Source organism: Lentinus tigrinus (assembly GCF_003813185.1).
Source record: "Lentinus tigrinus ALCF2SS1-7 unplaced genomic scaffold L226scaffold_67, whole genome shotgun sequence".
Classification (NCBI taxonomy): domain Eukaryota; kingdom Fungi; phylum Basidiomycota; class Agaricomycetes; order Polyporales; family Polyporaceae; genus Lentinus; species Lentinus tigrinus.
In genome coordinates this window covers 59514-76354 of record NW_027137976.1, presented here as the reverse complement: position 1 = coordinate 76354, position 16841 = coordinate 59514, and the positions used below count along the sequence as shown (strand labels likewise).

Here is a 16841-nt window from a genome sequence, read left to right as displayed (position 1 = left end):
GTACATGTTCTCCGCCTCGACGTCCGCGACACTCACAACTGGCCGTGCATGGGAGAATGGTTAGGACATCGCCCGCAAGCGCAAGTTTCGCGTTCACTCTTGACTCACTGCCACGACATGTGCTGGCACGCGACGAAAACGGGTCTCTTCGGCGATTCAAGCAACTGGGAAAACAACCAACTCAGCAAATTCGTCGAGCCGCTAGGAATCAGCAATCCGACGCATCCGTACTGTCTGCTCTTCTGTGATACCTTCGAAAGGAGGTTCGGATGACACAAGATGAGGTGTGGGCATCTCGTCTCTTGATCACTGCCATCGCATGACTGCTGGGCCGTGTGAAGAAGGTATGTCGGAAAAGGAGTGTATGTCCCACAGGTACCCACTCACGGTCTTTTTGTGCAAGTTGTTCAGGATGCCACCCTGGATAGCTGTACCTGGAATGTCGAAGACGAGTGCCCGCACAGCCCATTACTTCTAGTCGATGCTCAGGCTGGCATAGCGACGGTCTGCACTGCCCCCACTGCATGCATATGGGTCGTATACCCCAAGCTGCGGATGGACTTCAAGCCTTGCTGCACCCACCCAAGTACCTCTTCCAGGACGACTCGTTGAACTGTACGTCGCGTACCTCGTCACTATCGTACCTTCAGTCATAAAAGGCTGACGTCGCATTGCGCAGACACCTCCGCGCGATGTGGCTCCTCAGCACAGACCGCGCCGAGCTCCACTTCTTCGCCTCTCCCGAAAGCGTCCCCTCTCCAGGATACGCCATCGTCTCGCACGTCTGGGACCACGAAGACGAAGTACAGACGTTCGACCACCTGCAAGCCCTCCGCACCTCATGCGCCCTGTCCCCTGGGTCCAGCTCAACCCCGCGCGCCCGCGTCTCCGAGAAGATCCGCCGGTGCTGCTCGCTCGCGCACGACCAAGGCTACGCGTGGCTCTGGATCGACGCGTGCTGCATCGACAAGTCGAGCAGCGCGGAGCTCTCCGAGGCGATCAACTCGATGTTCCGGTACTATGCCCTCGCGGACGTCTGCTACGTCTGCCTGCGCGACGTCCCGTCGAGGGCCGAGGGCGCGTTCGCGGCGAGCTTCGGGACCGGCAGTTCGCCGTTTCGCGACAGCCGCTGGCACCGGCGCGGGTGGACGCTGCAGGAGCTCCTCGCGCCGTCTGTCGTGATCTTCCTCTCGGAGTCCTGGGACTCTCTGGGGTCGAAGGCAGAGCTTGCGCGAGAGCTTGAGGAGGCAACGGGCATCCCGCAGGCAGTCCTCCGCCTCGAGACGAAGCTCTCGGACGTCAGTGTCGCGCAGCGGATGTCGTGGGCTGCGTTCCGGCAGACCAAGATCGTGGAGGACGAGGCGTACTGCTTGATGGGCATCTTCGACGTCAACATGCCGACGCTGTATGGCGAGGGGCGGCGCGCATTCCAGCGCTTGCAGGAGGAGATCATGAAGCGGAACACGGACACGACGCTGTTCGCTTGGGGAAGGCTGTTTGACTTCGCTCAGCTCGAGCGCAACGATAGTTTCGCTCCTTGTGGCCTCTTTGCGACGTCGCCGCTCCCGTTCCGAGGTTGCGCAGGTCTCGCTCATCAGGCGCAAGCTGATGTTCTCAAGTCGGTATGTGCCAGGCCAGGCCTTTGACATCTTGGCCAGACTCGGACTGTGGTACTAATGGCTTGATATCGATTTCCAGCATCCTCCGCTATCACGCCAGGTTGGAGGCGGCCCAGCCACGTTTGCTATCACGTCCCATGGGGTCCTCGCCCATGTTCTTGTGGGAGAACATCAAGGGTGGACGCTCGCAGACCTCGGTTGGCTCGAGAACGGGCAGCCGGTCCTGCTGGCCCTCGCGCAGCGACTTGGTGGCGCAAACGGTCTCTCTCATCCCATCTACGACATCCGCGGAGACCGTCGACTCGTACGCATACCCACCACCAGCCCCAAGCAAAAGAGGCCCTTCCTCCGCGCATCTGCAGCAACATCAACATCCATTCGCACAACCTGGAAGGATATCTACATCGCTCATCGTCCTGCTCCCCGAAGTCCTGATTCCATTCTGCATGCCTCGCTGCCTCCGATTCCCATCAACCAGTGCGTCTCTGCGCCGTTTAGGTTCCCAGAGCGCCGCATAGAGAACTTTGCGCGTCTCGTCAAGGGCAACCTCGAGTCCGTGCAGAACGCGGAGCTACCCTGGACGGGCGAGCCGCCTGCGACGTTCACGTTCCGCGTCTCCAACATGGACTCCCTCTCCATCCAGGTCGGGAGGTGCCCTGCACCCATGTCGCCGTATCCCGAGGATACTGACACTCAAGCCAGCAAGCCGGTGGTTCCTCTGAGCCTGATGTGGGCGAACATACAGTGGAATCCTCGCCCAGTGAATGGCGGGAATCAGTCAGACCCAGACCCGGCCCGGGCCAGCGACCACGACTGCGCGACCGACCACGTTGTGGACTGGGCAGAGCTGAAGAAGACGTTCGTGCTGCTGCCCGACGGCTCGCACAGGGAGAGCTACCAGTTCTTCACGATGGCGTTCACGCGCTGCCCGATCAGTACTGCTGGGACGCTCATTCTGGACGTCTCGGCGGTGGAGGAGCGCTTTGTGCCGCGGACACTGGGAGACGATGTGCGGATCATCCCGGTCGACGACTGGGTGGTCTACGCGTTATGAACGTCTTTCTGCCACGTTGTTCATGAAGCCTCGGAGTTGAGACAAGGCTGGCATGTCAATATGATGGGCGGCTTCGCGTCTCCAGGTCGCTGCAAAGGTTGCTCGAGCTGACTCGGCGCATACGATTCCTTTGAAACGATAAGGTTAGTTGTACATTTACGCAGGAAGACGGTGATGCGCATCGTGCATGGTTGCGTGATGACGATGTAGTAGGTGGTGGGTTATATATGGCTCACGTAGTACTATGTCGTTTCATGTGCTCTGTCTAGCATACGGAGAACTTCGCTGACGAGTCGAGATCTCAGCTCAGATTACAGGCTTCTGGGCCCATTGATATGTAATCATTGCTATGCCGGATGCGGAACTTCCCACATGACGATTGCGTGGGTCCTCCATTCACTTACGCCAAGCTCCACCCAGTCAGGCCCACCCATCATTCACGGAAAACCTCAGTACGAAAGCGATGCCCCTATCAAAGCCTCATTTCCCCGCTGAACTCGTCGATGTTGTCATCGACTTCCTGCACGACGACCCTCGCACACTCAAGACCTGCGCCCTGGTCTCTCGCTCATGGCTTATCTCAAGCCGCTACCATCTATTCCACACGTATACGATCTCCGACCGACTGAAGGCCCAGAATTGCGTCATCTTCTTCAAGATCACGCCAGACGTCGCCCCTTACGTCCGTCGTCTCGAAGTCAAGCGCGGATTCGACCACTTCATCGAGTTCAGCGAGCTCGTCAACGTGCTGCACTCTCTTCCCTCTATCCGCTCACTCGCAATCTCGGAGATATCCATCGGCAAACCACAGCCCCGCCAGAACACGCACGAGCCAGAGCCGCTCCCCGGACCCACGTTCGGAGCACTCGAGGAGCTCACAGTCACCACCTGCAACATCACCACCCACGAATTCAGCCTGCTCTTCCGCCTCCTGGGACTCTTCACCGAGATCCGACGTGTCGAACTCGTGCAGCGTGCCACGGCGCGCATCTGGCTCATGTATACGGCGCTCCGTAGTATCATCCCTGCGCACCATATCTCCATCGTGCACTTGCTGGCGTGGAACATCCCTCCTCCTGTCATTGCCAACCTGGTCTCTCGCACTCGCACCGCCGATGTTCTGCAGACGCTCGACTTCCGGGACCACATGCTGAAGTGGGCGGATGTCGATGAACTCGGCGCGATGTTCGCCGATATCGGGCCGCGGAGAACGCTTCGACGTGTGGTCTTCGGGCCTCTCTACGGACTCGTCGATGCCTCGGAGGAGCGTGAAGCAGGTAGGCCCTTGCAATTCACGTTCACACCAGCAACTCATTCTCTTCACCGACTCACAGGCAAACCCGTGCGATGGTCTGCGTTGCAGCTCTCGCGGTGCGACTCGCTCGAAGAGTTCAACCTCCGCACGAACGTCATCCTCAAGACGCACGCCGATCTGTTCGCGACGCTGCCGGCGACCGTCAAGACCGTCAAGTTTACGTTGGAATGGACCGATCGGGAGCGTGCAGCTTTGGATGACCAGTGTGAATGGGCCACTTTTGATGAAGCACTGTCCGCGCAGCGCTTCCGCGGCTTCAAGCTCGCGCTGGAACCTATGAAGTCGCAGGACCCGCTCTACAGAGGGAAGTGGACGCGATTTGCCGCAAATGCGAGGGAGTCGTTGCCGCTGCTTGTTTCCCAGGATAGACTGGTCATAGCCGACTTGTCGCGAGGCTAATGAGGTAGGTCCTCAGGTTCTCTCTCGGATCACGGTGTATCTATAGGCATACTAACCTACGATATAAGTGCTGCAACGTAGGTTTCTGCAGGAAGGACGTATAAAACTGATTTCCTGTTTTTGAACTATCAAAATGACTCTCTGTGCAGCTGCTGTCTCGCAATGACATATTCGATGACGTCAGGCGTCTCGTATATCCTTGATCTCGATAGAGCGCCTATACACGCCCTTGTCATCAACGCCAGCTGGCCGCCGTCTTGACTATCGACTGCCATACGCATACTCTACTCTTCCCTCCTGCACGGTATGGGTTCCAAGCGACGTGAATGTCATAGCAAGTTGCTTAGCCTGCGACGTGTGTATGCATTTCAACTTCTTATTTAATAGGTGCAGAGCCCGAGGAGTGCGACATCCTGGCCCGTTCACGCTGCGTAAGTGTGTTGGACACCGAGCGAAGTTGAAGTGCAGAAGGTACTTCAGGATAATACACTCCAGATGTGTGGTGTAGGCCTCTTTCACGCTGGCATTTAATACGTCCTCCTGTAACGTCCAAGTTGCAGTTCAAGCGCTTACAGGTATCGATGCTCCAATCACAGCCAGTCCTACAGACCTCTGCCGAACTCCGGAGGAGGGTGGTCAGGTGGAGTCTCATGACGAACTTCTCGGTGTATGTCGCAATCCGAAGGATGCTGCGGTTATTACAGGTACGATGCTGTGCAGTCCGCAACACACGGCTGTCTGATCGTTGCTAAGAAGCAACGTTGGAACTTCGAAGCTACCTGGCGTACCTCCCGAGAACATCGGCCCTCCTACCTTCCGGTCCATCGTGGCCTCTCATTGGAGACACCGATAGCAACAGGCTTGGAGACCGAGAGCTTGCATGGAACCACGGCAATACTCGCATAGCGAAGGTGCGTAACCGTGACCCCTTACACTGCCCCTTCATAAAGCTATGTCGTAATACTGCCTTGGGAAGCTCAACTGGCATATTCGCAGATACCATCGATTATGGGATCCTCGCTAAACGGCTCGGCTTCATTGACCATGGTGAGTTCGGAATGGCATTCATGTGGTGCTCTGCAGACGCTGACGTTCCCACCCCCTCGACATTGACGGGCGTCTTGGATAGGATCTGGGCTGTGCGCCGGCTTCCATGACTTCCATGGTATTTGGGTTCACGTAGCTCATATAACTCCCATGTCGGAATGCATCCCTCATGTTCGACTTGCTCTTCATCCTCTACCTGCAAGGGAGCACACCTTTCCGCCCGGAGCAAGGTCGCGGGATCCCCTCCATTTGATTCCACCGTCCTGGTGACGTGTTTGCAAAGAGGCACGGTAAGTCTTGCTGTGATTGATACTCGTCACGGTCTGGGGCTGATGATCTGTACCTTTACAGTGAGATGTGGCTGCTGAGCACGGATCGCGCCGAGCTTCACTTCTTCATATCCCCCGAAAGTGTTCCTGAACCCGGGTACGCTGCCCTCTCTCACGTCTGGGACGAGGAGGAACAGTCCTTCCAGCATCTCCAGGCCCTCCGTGCCGACTGCGCCCTATCCGGCCACAACCCGCGCGACCTCGTCTCGGACAAAATTCGCAGGTGCTGCGAGCTCGCGCGGCAACAAGGCTACGCATGGCTGTGGACCGACACGTGCTGCATCGACAAGTCGAGTAGCGCGGAGCTCTCCGAAGCTATCAACTCGATGTTTCGGTACTACTCGCTCGCGGACGCTTGCTACGTCTACTTGAAAGACGTTCCGACGGAGGGGGCTTTCGAACCGGACTTCACGGGCAGCACACCCTTTCGGGATAGCCGCTGGCACCGGCGGGGCTGGACGCTGCAAGAGCTCCTCGCTCCGTCTGTGGTCTTCTTCCTCTCAGCATCTTGGGAATCTCTTGGATCGAAGTTCGATCTCGCCACACAGCTGGAGGAGGCCACGGGTATCCCACAGTCGGTGCTGCGACTCCAGACCAAGCTCGCCGATATCAGCATCGCTCAGCGGATGTCGTGGGCCGCGTTTCGACAGACCACGCGTCCCGAGGACGAGGCGTACTGTCTCATGGGCATCTTCGATGTTAACATGCCAACCTTGTATGGCGAGGGCCGAAGAGCGTTTCAACGCCTGCAGGAGGAGATTATGAAGCGAAGCACGGATACCACCCTCTTCGCGTGGGGAAGGCGGTTCGATTTCGCCCAACTCCAGCATACGAAAGGGCCCGTCCCTTCTGGTCTCTTAGCAACTTCGCCATTCCCGTTCCGTGGCTGCGCTGGACTCGTCTGCAGAGAGCGTACTGCTGGACACAAGCCTGTACGTCGACGTTAATATTCGTTTACGGTCTCCAGTATGTATCTGATGTTATGTGCTGTTGACAGGCTATCGCCCGATCACGGAAGACAGGATGCGGCCCCATCACGTTTGCGATAACACCCCATGGGGTCCTGGCCCATATTCCGCTGGTGGAATACCGAGGGTGGACGTTCGCCGACCTTGGTTGGTCTGAAAACGGACGGCGCGTCATGTTGACTCTCGTACAGCGAACCCGTGGCGACTCCGACCAGTCTCATCCGACGTACAAGATATGCGGAGATCATCGCCTTGTGCGGATGCCGGCTGTCAAGCACAAGGGGTGTTCACTTCTCAAAGCGCCCTCCATGCGCACAGCGTGGAAAGACATCTATCTCTCTCATCGACCAGCAGCCTCTCCCATACCGTCTTCGCTCCCCACCATCCCTATCAATCACTGCGTTGCTGCTCCATTCAGGTTCCCGGAACGCCGCATCGCGAACTTTGCTCGTCTCGCGAATGGGAGTCTCGAGTCCATCGAGAACGCGCAACTACCTTGGCATGGCGACCCGCCTACCACCTTCACGTTCCGCATCTCCACTGTCAACTTCCTTGTCATCACCGTCGGGAGATGTATTGTCCCCACCACTCCGCAGTGCGTCAAAGACGGGCAATGCGCGCCCATGTGGGCGAAGATGCAGTGGAATCCGGTGGGTGCGACAGCGCTCTCCGACGACGTCGCCACGCATGACTGCGCGTCGGATCATATCACGGACTGGCAAGACTTGAAGAAGACCTTCGTTCTCCTCCCTGACGGTACCTCCAGGAAGAGCTACAAGTACTTCACGCTATCGTTTACTCGGTGTCCGCTCAGCAATTCCGGGACTCTCGTCTTGGACGTCTCGATTGACGAGCGCTTCTCCACCCGGTGCCCTTGCCGATCGGACTCCTATTCCTCACGTTCGTCCTCGACTACCACTCTGGCATCAGTCTGTGCATATTGTTGGGGTGATGTTCAGGAGCTGAGCTCGAACCTTCCATATGGCGACATCCTGGCTAACCAAGGCAAACTTGAGGCACAGTCCGTTGTGGTAGAGCCCTCGTCTTCGCTCCCTGGCTCGCCTCCGGCATCGCCCTCAAGTATTATATCATTCAAACGGATTGTACGTGCGATCGGACATTGCTCGAGGACATGATATTGCTACCCCCTTCCCCCCATGACGGTTCTCTGGGAGTACTAGTGGCGGGAAGACTTTACTGAATATGACATGATGGCATTGTACTGTACTTAGTATGCACCTCACCTCTCGATTGTACGCTCTACAGTCAATTCAGAACGCCATGCTTCTTTCACATTACTCCTTGGTCGGACGCGAGTATATGCCACCCTCCGCATCGGTCGCAGCAGGACGTCAGTCTGCATTTCACTTTCACTCTCCTCTTTGAACTCCTTTCTCAAAAGTGAGTTATCGGGATGATTCAATACGTATGCGGTGCTCCAGATTGAGCCAACAGGCAACCCGAATATGTGTGGGATAGTGGACTGGTGGCTGCGATAACGTCCAACTGTTATCATTGCCAAACTTGGACTGACTTGGACTACGTGAGTCACTTTGTCACAGCCGCGCAACTTCGACCTGAACGACCACTATTGACTCGGCCCCTGGTCAGCAATCTTATGTTCTCAACATCAAGGACACTCCTCGAGGTATATATCTTGCCAATTACCATCATCTACTTGCTCATGCACTTCCAGGTTCCAGCCGCCGATGCTTGCCGTTACGATGCCGATACCACGGCCGTCCAACAATCTGCCCTGGGAGATTTCGGACGCCATCATCGACCATTTACACGATGATCGGCCCTCGCTGTATTCGTGTGCACTAGTGTGCCGCGCGTGGCTCCTTTCGAGCCGCCACCACCTCTTCAGGACGTTCAAGATCGCCGACTCTAAACGCCGCAAGCCTAACTCGGCCGCCCTCGATAAGGCTGTTGGTTTCCTCGCAACCACTCCAGATGTAGCGAGACACATTCGCTACCTCGATATCGCGCATCATAGCGTCAGGCTCTCCCAACTAGACGCCATCCTGAATTGTCTTCCGAAGCTGCAGTCCTTGGCATTCTCCGAGCTTGGCATCCTGGACGACGACACTAACCACATTACACGTCCTTTCCCTCGCTTTCGCGCGATTGAGGAGCTGAAGATCACCTCGTGCAACATAGTCAACTATGACTACTCTCTCCTATTCCACTTCCTCGGGCTGTTTGCGTCCATCCAGCGCCTCGAGCTGATGGTCGAGATCCGCGTCCTCAACATAGACACAACTGCCGATCTTATTCCACCTGCGCATCTCGCGCTCACCCACCTCTCCGCATTCCACGTCCCCCTATCCGTGATTCTCAAGCTCCTGCAATACACAAGGACAAAGGAGACGCTTCGCGTGCTCTGGTACGATGACACCATCCTGGATTGGCCGGATGTCGAGGAAGTCGGAAACCTCTTCGTGGTACTTGGCCCCTATCGATCGCTGAAGCGCATAGTCTTCGGTCCTTTGAACATCTTCACGCCATATCATGACAACTTCCCTCCAGACCAAGAGGCAGGTAAGGATGCCTCCGTGATGTCCATTCCCGCATCGGGTGGCTGATAGGTCGTCTTGCAGAGGACATCGGACGGTGGCCCGCCCTCCAACTCGAGCGGTGCAATGATCTCGAGGAGTTCAGTCTCAGGACACGCATGATCCTCCGAGTTCACGTCGACCTCTTCGCGCACCTCCCGCAGAGTGTGCGCCGGATATGGGTCACCTTGATCGGGATAGATCAGACGGTCGCTGATCCTGGGGCGGACAGCCAGTGGGCTGAGTTCGATGCGGCGTTCTCGCGGGAGGAGTTTCAGCGACTCGTGCTTGTCCTAGACACATCTCGCGTAAAGGCGCAGATAAGCGTAGAGAAGTACGCGGAGCTCTTGGATAGGGCGACGAAGGGCCTCTCGCAGGTCAGCGCGCAGGGTAGGCTGGTGATCAGCGAAGTTGACCGGAATTGGTGGAGTAAGTCTTGCCCCCCTATTTGCACTCTCGTTACGTTGACTGACCTGAAACTGTGATCGTTCGTAGACGAGTCTTGGCGACAAGGACAAGCGGTATAGAGCAAGCGGCATCCATAGATACCATTCAGATTGAGTACGGGTCAGGGCTGTAGAAAGGTATTCACCGGGCTGAACGGACCATTGAAGGTCGAAATGCGACCGGAGTACCGGGGTATCGGGGAAGGCGGGTAGAGGCGTGGTGGAGAACTGTACACGAAGGATAGTATGTGTTTACGATGCTATAGACTCAGTAGAGGTACGTATGTACAGTCCAATGTTCATAGAAGGATGCAAGACAGTCACAGAGAGCAGAATGCACACAGAGAGGGGGTAACGAGGGAGTAAGTAGTGATACAGTCAATGGAAGCGATTGCGATACAAGAAATCATGGTCGAGAACGAATATATACTATGGTGATCGTGCATGACACGACCACATTCTGGAGTGAGAGCGGTGTATGTGCAGCTTGCAACCTGTATGAAGGTAAAGCACAAGGCGGAGGGTATCCAAGGTGTCCTGGACAAAGACACAGTGGTTGGTTGCCGATACTACTGTAGGACCGGCTGTGCAACGTACCACAATGCGCCTTCAGGTCGAGCGCGTTCAGCTCAACCAGTCCATCTCGAGACGGCTGTGCGATGGATGAGCTTTAGGGGTGGTGGCGGGAGCTAAACGAGCGAGAGTCAGTTTCATCGCACTTCGTAAAGTGGTGAATCATTCTCACCGAAAGTGAAGACGGGCGTCGGAGTCGTGTCGGCATGGGAAGCATCGTCATCGCGTGGCAGGATAGGTCCCGCAGAGGCCGGCAGAACAAGTGCGAGCGAGAGGAGGGCGACGGCTGCGAGGGCGATGAAGCGCGACATACTTGTGGAGGGACTCGAGGAAGAGTGAGAGTGGAGCTTGAGAGGGCGGTTTGCGAGTGAGAGGTCGGGGAAAGGAAGTTTGTTGTGAGTTGAATGAGTGGCCTGGCAGGCGGCCTTTATACTCTCGAGAAGCCGCAGCGCCTCGAGAGCATACGTCAAGAGCTACTCGACTCGAACTGAGTCAGGATAGGTGGCGTCCACGTAACCCGACTACGGATAGTTAGTGTTGGGTGACGTTTCAGAGCCTCGCCCCCAGCCTCAAGAATACATCCGACCAGTTTGGGAAGTTGCGCGGCCATGATGCGGGTATGTTAGGATGTTTCGAAGACCGATAATGACGGGAACTGCGGGATGGACAGCAGAAGCGACGGCTGCTACAATGCAGACGCACAACGCACGCCTGAAAGGGACATGACACAATGGCACAGTGTAACGTCTGTATCGCCCCTCATCTGCTCATTTGTCGCAGAAAGGCATGTTGTACCTGCGGATCATCATTTTCAAGTGAGCAGGAGTCATCAATTTCATCGGTATAGACTCACTACGCTCGGTCGACGCCCATACCCGTTCTCCGCGCCATAAGCTCTCTCCGCAGGCCCACAGGGGTGGAGTTTGTGGGGTGCAGGCAAGAATCACGAGGGTGAACTCGTCCATGTTTGCACCAGAAGGCTATGACCACCGTATACCCGACCCCGAGTCGCTAGATGCCGGAATGAATATGTATATCTGGCTTTAACGGGAGTCGTTGCTGTCTCAGCTAAAGGGGGAAAGAACGGTGTACTGACGGACATACGTCTTCCACCTACACTACGGTCGGTACTCACGCGGCAGCGAGTGCAACGGACATCACGTCGACGGTTTGGCACTGCATGTCATTACGCTTCCGAAGCTTGGCTGTGACAAGTGGCTGTGGATTCCCCATCCCGGAGGCTGCGAGTACAAAGTCGTCAGGCCTGTCAATTTGTTGCGTTCAGACATGCTCCAGACGTTCGAGAGTACAAGCCGACGGACCTCAGGCAAGTCGAACATGATTCGATAGGGTATGCTGTGAATATTACATCAATCCCATGGGTATGATAGATATCTCCGAACCAGTGTCCACGTGCGATTGCACGCAAGGAGGGAAGCGTCCACGGCCGCAAGTGCGACCAGTTCGCTGTAGGGCTACAGCAGCCTCCGCGTGCACAGCGAGAACCCAATCAGCGCTCCACTAACAACCAGAGCCCATGGCGCTCCCATACGGCTCGCGCCGTTCCCACTACCCTGACTAGTCCCGCCTTGCTGGTTTCTATCTTTGCCGTTCATGCCCTGCGCAGTTGCAAGCACCGAGGCGTCTATCGATACGGTGTTTTTAGTCTTGGTGAACACCGTAGTGGGGAAAGTCTCGACGCTCGGTGTCGCGCCGGCTTGCTGCTGGGCGGCGTCCGAGAAGAATACGAGCGCGACGCCAGGGGCAGGCACGCGAATGGTGCAGGTATTCGCGTTCTGATCACAAGGTACGGTGGCGACGTTCTCCTCGCCCTTGAGGCGGCCATCCACGTCGAAGCGGCCTCCGAGAGTCTGAAGCGCAACGCGACGTCAGAGCACAGGGACGCGAAACCAGATGCGAGTACATACCTGTCCTGCCCAGGTGATGTTGTCCTTCTCTGAGACTGACGGTGCCAGCAGGTACCTTGTGAGCGAACCTGTATCAGTACACTGATCGGGTCCCTGTAAGACATCTAACAGTGACTGACTTGACCTTTGCCTGTGCTGGCACGGAGTTGGCCTCCCCAAACTGTTGGCCGCCGATGATGACAGTTGCAACAAAGTCGTGCGCGCCGCTTGGATCCGTCATGAAGTTAATCAGTGCCATGCGCGCCAGGTTGCCGTTCTCATAGATGGCGTAGGCAGGCGTCTGGTCGTTGCCGTCTGGCAAGAGGTCCTTGACCTGTGAGGTGTTCGTAGTCCCAAGTGCTTCTGCGACGACCAATGCGGAGTAGTAGATGGGCCCCACCGTCCACTGGTGGATGACGGATTCGTTGGTCGGCGGCGCTGCGGACATGATTGATGCAGTAAGCCGGGTGATCGTCAGACCTTGTGGCTCAAGCGCACTGACCAGTGAATGGCTATTGAACAGATCAGTCAGATGAGGTGAGGATGCAGCCCCAGGAACACGGCAGTACGCACGTTGTACGACACATTCTGTCCACCAGCGTGCAACAAGGCACCCGTGAAGTTGCTATTCGCCATTTGCAGACCGTAGTCGACGGCCCAAAGCGCAGACGCAAACGCATCGCTGATGCCCGGGAAGCCTCCGCAGGACGCCGTGTTCGTCTCAAACATCAAGAACGGCTTGCCCCACACTTGCGCCATCATCGTCGAGTTGAGATAATTCGAGACAAGTCCCTGACCGTTCTTGTGCGTGAGATACGTGGGAAACATCTGTAGTGGGTCTTTGGGTGGATTCTTCGGGTCGGGAAAGACTACGCCACAGTTGTCGCTCGGGTAACTGCGAGAAAACGGCGCGTCAACAAGCGCAGCGGTGATCAATGGGGTGTTGCTTACTGCTCGACGGAGAGTGCGGTCAGATATTGATCGTACGCCTGTACGAAGCCTGTGTCCCACACGGCCTCTGGCCTCGGTCCCCAATCCGCACCCTGGACACTGGGGGCGATGAGCGACTTCTTGTTCGTCACTAGCGCATCATTCTGGTACGTCTGAGTGAGTAGAGCGAATTCCCCGAAGTAGTCGAACTGTGAATAGCCAAGCGGCCGGTGCCCATGACTATATGATGCCCGTCATCATTGAGGCAGGGAAAGTGCAAGTGGACAGAAGAACGTACGAGCTGTAGAGATCGGGTTCGTTGCCTGCCTGGAAGCCTAACAGGTTGTCGCCTAGGACAGCCTCTCCCAACTCTGCGATCTGAAGCCGCCAGTTTGTGGAGTCGTTGAACGGGACACCTGGATCAAGCTCGTTAGCTACGGTTTGACCGATTGTCCAGTTGGGATCGGCGCACCGAGATACCACTTCACATTCACGAGACTGGACACGTTGCTCAACATGTAAATGAGGTCGGGGGTGTAGGCAAGGACGGGCGTGCCGGTCTTCGTCGTGTTAGACGTGGGAGCCCGTGTGACGAGTCAGAGATAATCACGTACAGGGTTCGACTTGTCGCCGTTATCCTTCTCCAGTATCCCACCGTCCGGAAAGCTATCCACCAAGAACGCAGTCTCCTGCGTGTTTCCACCCACACGAACGTGCACCGCACCGGCCTTCTGAGCAAGGAGAGACATGAGGTTAAGGAACGGTACGTTCAATCTCGTCCTGTGTTGTGACGGGTCAGCACTAGTGGTTTTCTCCGTGATCAAGCGAATACCGCGACTCACGAGTTCTTGCCAACTGTAGCGAAAGTATCTTTATGAGTATCTGGTAGACGCTCTCAACACGCACAGGAGTGTACTTACTGAGCTGAGTTGCGACGGACATCTCGATCGAAAATCCAAAGAACGTCGGTTTCTGAGGTATGGACAAGCCGTTCATCAATTGAGCACTATTCGGCACGGGGATCGTAACAGCAGTCGATGGCGTAGGATCGTCAGGGATGGCAGGAGGGAATATGTACACCGGGTTGTACGCAGCTAACCCAGTGTACTGGGGAGGTCCAGGAGTTGTGATGAAGGAGGTAGTAGTAGACGCCGCTTCCGTACCCGAGGCAGAGCCAGTTGCTGGCGGCGCGATCGTTGTCTGTCCTAACGGGCCATAAACGGTGACCTTGGCCGTCGCTAGACTCGCCAGCAAGCCTACAAGTGCCAAGAGAGGCCGATACATGGTGGGGCGTACGGGAGAGAGGAGAGAAGTGCATGCCGTTCCCAACAAGACGGCTTTATGAGATCAACAGGGCGATGTCCGACGTCGACGGTTGTCAGTTACGGAATGCTTGAGAGTCGCCCGCGGAAGATGGGAACAATGCCCCGGGGGGAACGGGCTCTGCGCCTTGCATGTTATTCCCTATACAAGGCCGTCAGTCGTCACCGGGTCACCATCCCGGGGGCTTGGATGGACGGGGAATCCTCTACGAACCGCGCATGGAGGAACACGCGTTCTAAGATGCCGCGCGGAAAATGGGAGCCCACATATCTGGGAGGTCAGCAGCGGATCTTGTGTGGGAAACGGTAACGATGCTTCCTGAGCGCTGTCAAGCCATGGTCAGTATCAGGCACATTCAGTCCCAATTAGAAGACAAGCCGTCTGGCCAGTATCTCCATTCCGCCCATTGGTGATACTTCTATGAAGAGGTACACGTATGCCGATGCGTGCCGCGGAATGGACTATGCACTTCGGGCCGAGAGGCTTTGAAGATTTGGCTATTGGTAAGTGGCAGTGCGCCGGCGTTGTTTACAGCCATCGCGACATCGGCGACCATTTGCACATCCGAGAGACAAACGCCAAGAATAATAGTACGACGACTGGTACGACGACTGATACGAGCCTTGAGCCTACGGGTGGTCTGCGATAGCCATAGTAAGCCATATGCCGCGAATATTGCAAGAGGGTGCACTCACACAGATCACAAGTATTCCAGCTTCGTCGGTGCGCTGGGCTGAGGCGAGGGGCGGCGCCGTGCGGACGCAGGACGAGGGGTTGGGCTGGGGACTGGCAAAGCCAGCCGCGGACGCGGCGGAGTCGAGCCGCTGGGTGGGCGGGCTCGCTCGCGCCGCGGTTATCCTGCTGTCGCGCCCGGCGTTGTCGTGACGAAGGGTAATTCCATTGCTACCTACGCGGTACATGAACCTGCTACGGCGTTTCCGGGGGATTTTGCGCGAGCGAGAAGGGAGTGGTGGGTGGGTCAAGCGAGCGTGTGGGAGGCTGCGAGCGTCGAGGTCGTGATGGCGAGAAGGAGAAAACTTCGTCGTCGAGCAAGCGCCGGCGCACCGCTCTGCTGGACGCTGGGTGCCAGCCTCTCGGGCTCGGCTGGCCCCTGCACTGACGTACTGCAAATGCACCACGAACGCAAGTGGCGGAGGCAGGACGCCGACATCAATATGAGATAGGTGCGGCGAATCAGGGGTTGCGGACGAGGGGAATTGGCTATCACGTCCACAGTGCATAGTACTCGAGTATATGTCCGCTGTGGGACTGTGGCGCAGCTGTTACCACGGATTCTTTCTGAGTGATCGTGAAGCCTGGGAAGACGGGGAAAACCATGTGAGTATCAGCGATGGCGGAGGTGAGTGATGCGTTGCACTCACGAGCTGGGCCGTCCTTTCACTGATTGAGTATGCGCAGCGAATCCAGGACCGTTCGCCATGATCGATAACAAGTAGTCGGGATTTCGTAATAGGGTCGCTACGTAGCAAGGGTTGGGTTCTGTAGCAGCGGTGAGCCCACACGCACGGCATATCATGCGTGACTTCGGGCATCATGGGATGCAGGAAACGCATGCCGCTCGGCCTTTTCGGAAGAGGACTATGAGACGTGGCTTCCAGGGACTTGGCGCCGACACAACCTCGACCGTCTTCTCATGTACGCGATCTTCGATGAGCTGTCTCTTGGCTAGCCGAACAACCTGGCGACTGAGATGGGAACTCCGAATTATGAGCTATGCACGCGAGAGGTAACGCCAGGTACGCGCGTACTGACCTGGTCCTCAGCATCGAGAAGCTGAGTGGTACTGCGAGTGATGTAAGCAATGAGTCAGCGCCAGCTCAGCAACGAACGCGACTGCACCCTATTGCTAATTTCAGTGGTACTGGCGATAGATTCTTACCGGCTTATTGAGCTACCAAGACTTCTGAGATTTTAATTGAAGTGTGGCCGCGAACTCAAGAAGGTGAACAGGGTAGACCGGGCATTTGAAGCTTATATTGAAGTTTGAAGGCCGCCAAGACGCGATCAACAATTGCCTTGTCCCACGCTTAGCTTGATAAGTAACAATATAAGTCTTTCGGGTAAGCTGCTTCTGCTCAGCATTATTCAGTGTTAAGGCCGCCTAGAACTTCCTTAATAACGAGAATCAGCCTGCCCTGAAGCTAAGATTAGGGCAGGGTGCTGTCCAATCATCCTCCACGCTGGTAAGTACATTCATTTCCTCAGAGCTTCTACTCGGACAAGACACACTGCGCATGTTAGTTCAAATTGTGCGTAACCCGAAGTTGTGAGATGCAGTGGGACTGAGCATCCCGTCCAACAGATGGCTCCGGGTATCTTGTTCGCGAGCGCGTTCGCACTGCGTCGGAAGTG

General features: G+C 56.4%; 7 protein-coding genes across 7 annotated transcripts; 4 read left to right on the top strand and 3 right to left on the bottom strand.

The window, feature by feature from the left end:
* Nucleotides 1–692: 692 nt before the first annotated feature.
* Nucleotides 693–2673, top strand: L226DRAFT_576540 (HET-domain-containing protein; the record flags this gene model as incomplete). The annotated part of the gene is made up of 2 exons (XM_067685374.1): nt 693–1622; nt 1699–2673. 2 exons carry the CDS (start codon nt 693–695, stop codon nt 2671–2673), a joined length of 1905 nt encoding a protein of 634 aa, XP_067528873.1.
* Nucleotides 2674–2905: 232 nt separating this feature from the next.
* Nucleotides 2906–4635, top strand: L226DRAFT_347986 (uncharacterized protein). Its single transcript, XM_067674128.1, has 2 exons — nt 2906–3950; nt 4008–4635. Exons 1-2 carry the CDS (start codon nt 3137–3139, stop codon nt 4385–4387), a joined length of 1194 nt encoding a protein of 397 aa, XP_067528872.1. The 5' UTR covers nt 2906–3136; the 3' UTR covers nt 4388–4635.
* A 907-nt stretch (nt 4636–5542) lies between these two features.
* On the top strand, nt 5543–8175 carry L226DRAFT_540837 (HET-domain-containing protein). Its single transcript, XM_067681949.1, has 3 exons — nt 5543–5724; nt 5786–6695; nt 6761–8175. Exons 2-3 carry the CDS (start codon nt 5790–5792, stop codon nt 7865–7867), a joined length of 2013 nt encoding a protein of 670 aa, XP_067528871.1. The 5' UTR covers nt 5543–5724; nt 5786–5789; the 3' UTR covers nt 7868–8175.
* Nucleotides 8176–8315: 140 nt separating this feature from the next.
* On the top strand, nt 8316–10083 carry L226DRAFT_617617 (uncharacterized protein). Its single transcript, XM_067687063.1, has 4 exons — nt 8316–8379; nt 8428–9275; nt 9335–9718; nt 9785–10083. The coding sequence occupies exons 2-4, from the start codon at nt 8441–8443 to the stop codon at nt 9814–9816; spliced, it is 1251 nt and encodes a 416-aa protein (XP_067528870.1). The 5' UTR covers nt 8316–8379; nt 8428–8440; the 3' UTR covers nt 9817–10083.
* A 276-nt stretch (nt 10084–10359) lies between these two features.
* Nucleotides 10360–10619, bottom strand: L226DRAFT_576537 (uncharacterized protein; the record flags this gene model as incomplete). The annotated part of the gene is made up of 2 exons (XM_067685373.1): nt 10360–10424; nt 10481–10619. The coding sequence occupies 2 exons, from the start codon at nt 10617–10619 to the stop codon at nt 10360–10362; spliced, it is 204 nt and encodes a 67-aa protein (XP_067528869.1).
* Nucleotides 10620–11783: 1164 nt separating this feature from the next.
* Nucleotides 11784–14429, bottom strand: L226DRAFT_576536 (glycoside hydrolase family 79 protein; the record flags this gene model as incomplete). The annotated part of the gene is made up of 11 exons (XM_067685372.1): nt 11784–12179; nt 12237–12291; nt 12356–12653; nt 12718–12727; nt 12789–13110; nt 13167–13385; nt 13444–13561; nt 13618–13705; nt 13760–13925; nt 13988–14000; nt 14066–14429. 11 exons carry the CDS (start codon nt 14427–14429, stop codon nt 11784–11786), a joined length of 2049 nt encoding a protein of 682 aa, XP_067528868.1.
* A 264-nt stretch (nt 14430–14693) lies between these two features.
* On the bottom strand, nt 14694–15897 carry L226DRAFT_347944 (uncharacterized protein). The gene is made up of 3 exons (XM_067674127.1): nt 15851–15897; nt 15164–15784; nt 14694–15108 (listed from the first exon to the last, which is right to left on the bottom strand). The coding sequence occupies exons 2-3, from the start codon at nt 15707–15709 to the stop codon at nt 14887–14889; spliced, it is 768 nt and encodes a 255-aa protein (XP_067528867.1). The 5' UTR covers nt 15710–15784; nt 15851–15897; the 3' UTR covers nt 14694–14886.
* Between the last annotated feature and the right edge of the window lie 944 nt (nt 15898–16841).

Bases quoted from the DNA above. Each gene is read 5' to 3' on its own strand.
- L226DRAFT_347986 (XM_067674128.1), top strand. From the start codon at position 3,137: ATGCCCCTATCAAAGCCTCATTTCCCCGCTGAACTCGTCGATGTTGTC. The intron at 3,951-4,007 runs GTAGGCCCTTGC...ACCGACTCACAG, and splicing joins CTCGGAGGAGCGTGAAGCAG to GCAAACCCGTGCGATGGTCT.
- L226DRAFT_540837 (XM_067681949.1), top strand. From the start codon at position 5,790: ATGTGGCTGCTGAGCACGGATCGCGCCGAGCTTCACTTCTTCATATCC. The intron at 6,696-6,760 runs GTACGTCGACGT...TGCTGTTGACAG, and splicing joins GTACTGCTGGACACAAGCCT to GCTATCGCCCGATCACGGAA.
- L226DRAFT_617617 (XM_067687063.1), top strand. From the start codon at position 8,441: ATGCTTGCCGTTACGATGCCGATACCACGGCCGTCCAACAATCTGCCC. The intron at 9,276-9,334 runs GTAAGGATGCCT...GTCGTCTTGCAG, and splicing joins CCCTCCAGACCAAGAGGCAG to AGGACATCGGACGGTGGCCC. The intron at 9,719-9,784 runs GTAAGTCTTGCC...GATCGTTCGTAG, and splicing joins AGTTGACCGGAATTGGTGGA to ACGAGTCTTGGCGACAAGGA.
- L226DRAFT_347944 (XM_067674127.1), bottom strand. From the start codon at position 15,709: ATGCACTGTGGACGTGATAGCCAATTCCCCTCGTCCGCAACCCCTGAT. The intron at 15,109-15,163 runs GTGAGTGCACCC...TGGCTATCGCAG, and splicing joins CTGGAATACTTGTGATCTGT to ACCACCCGTAGGCTCAAGGC.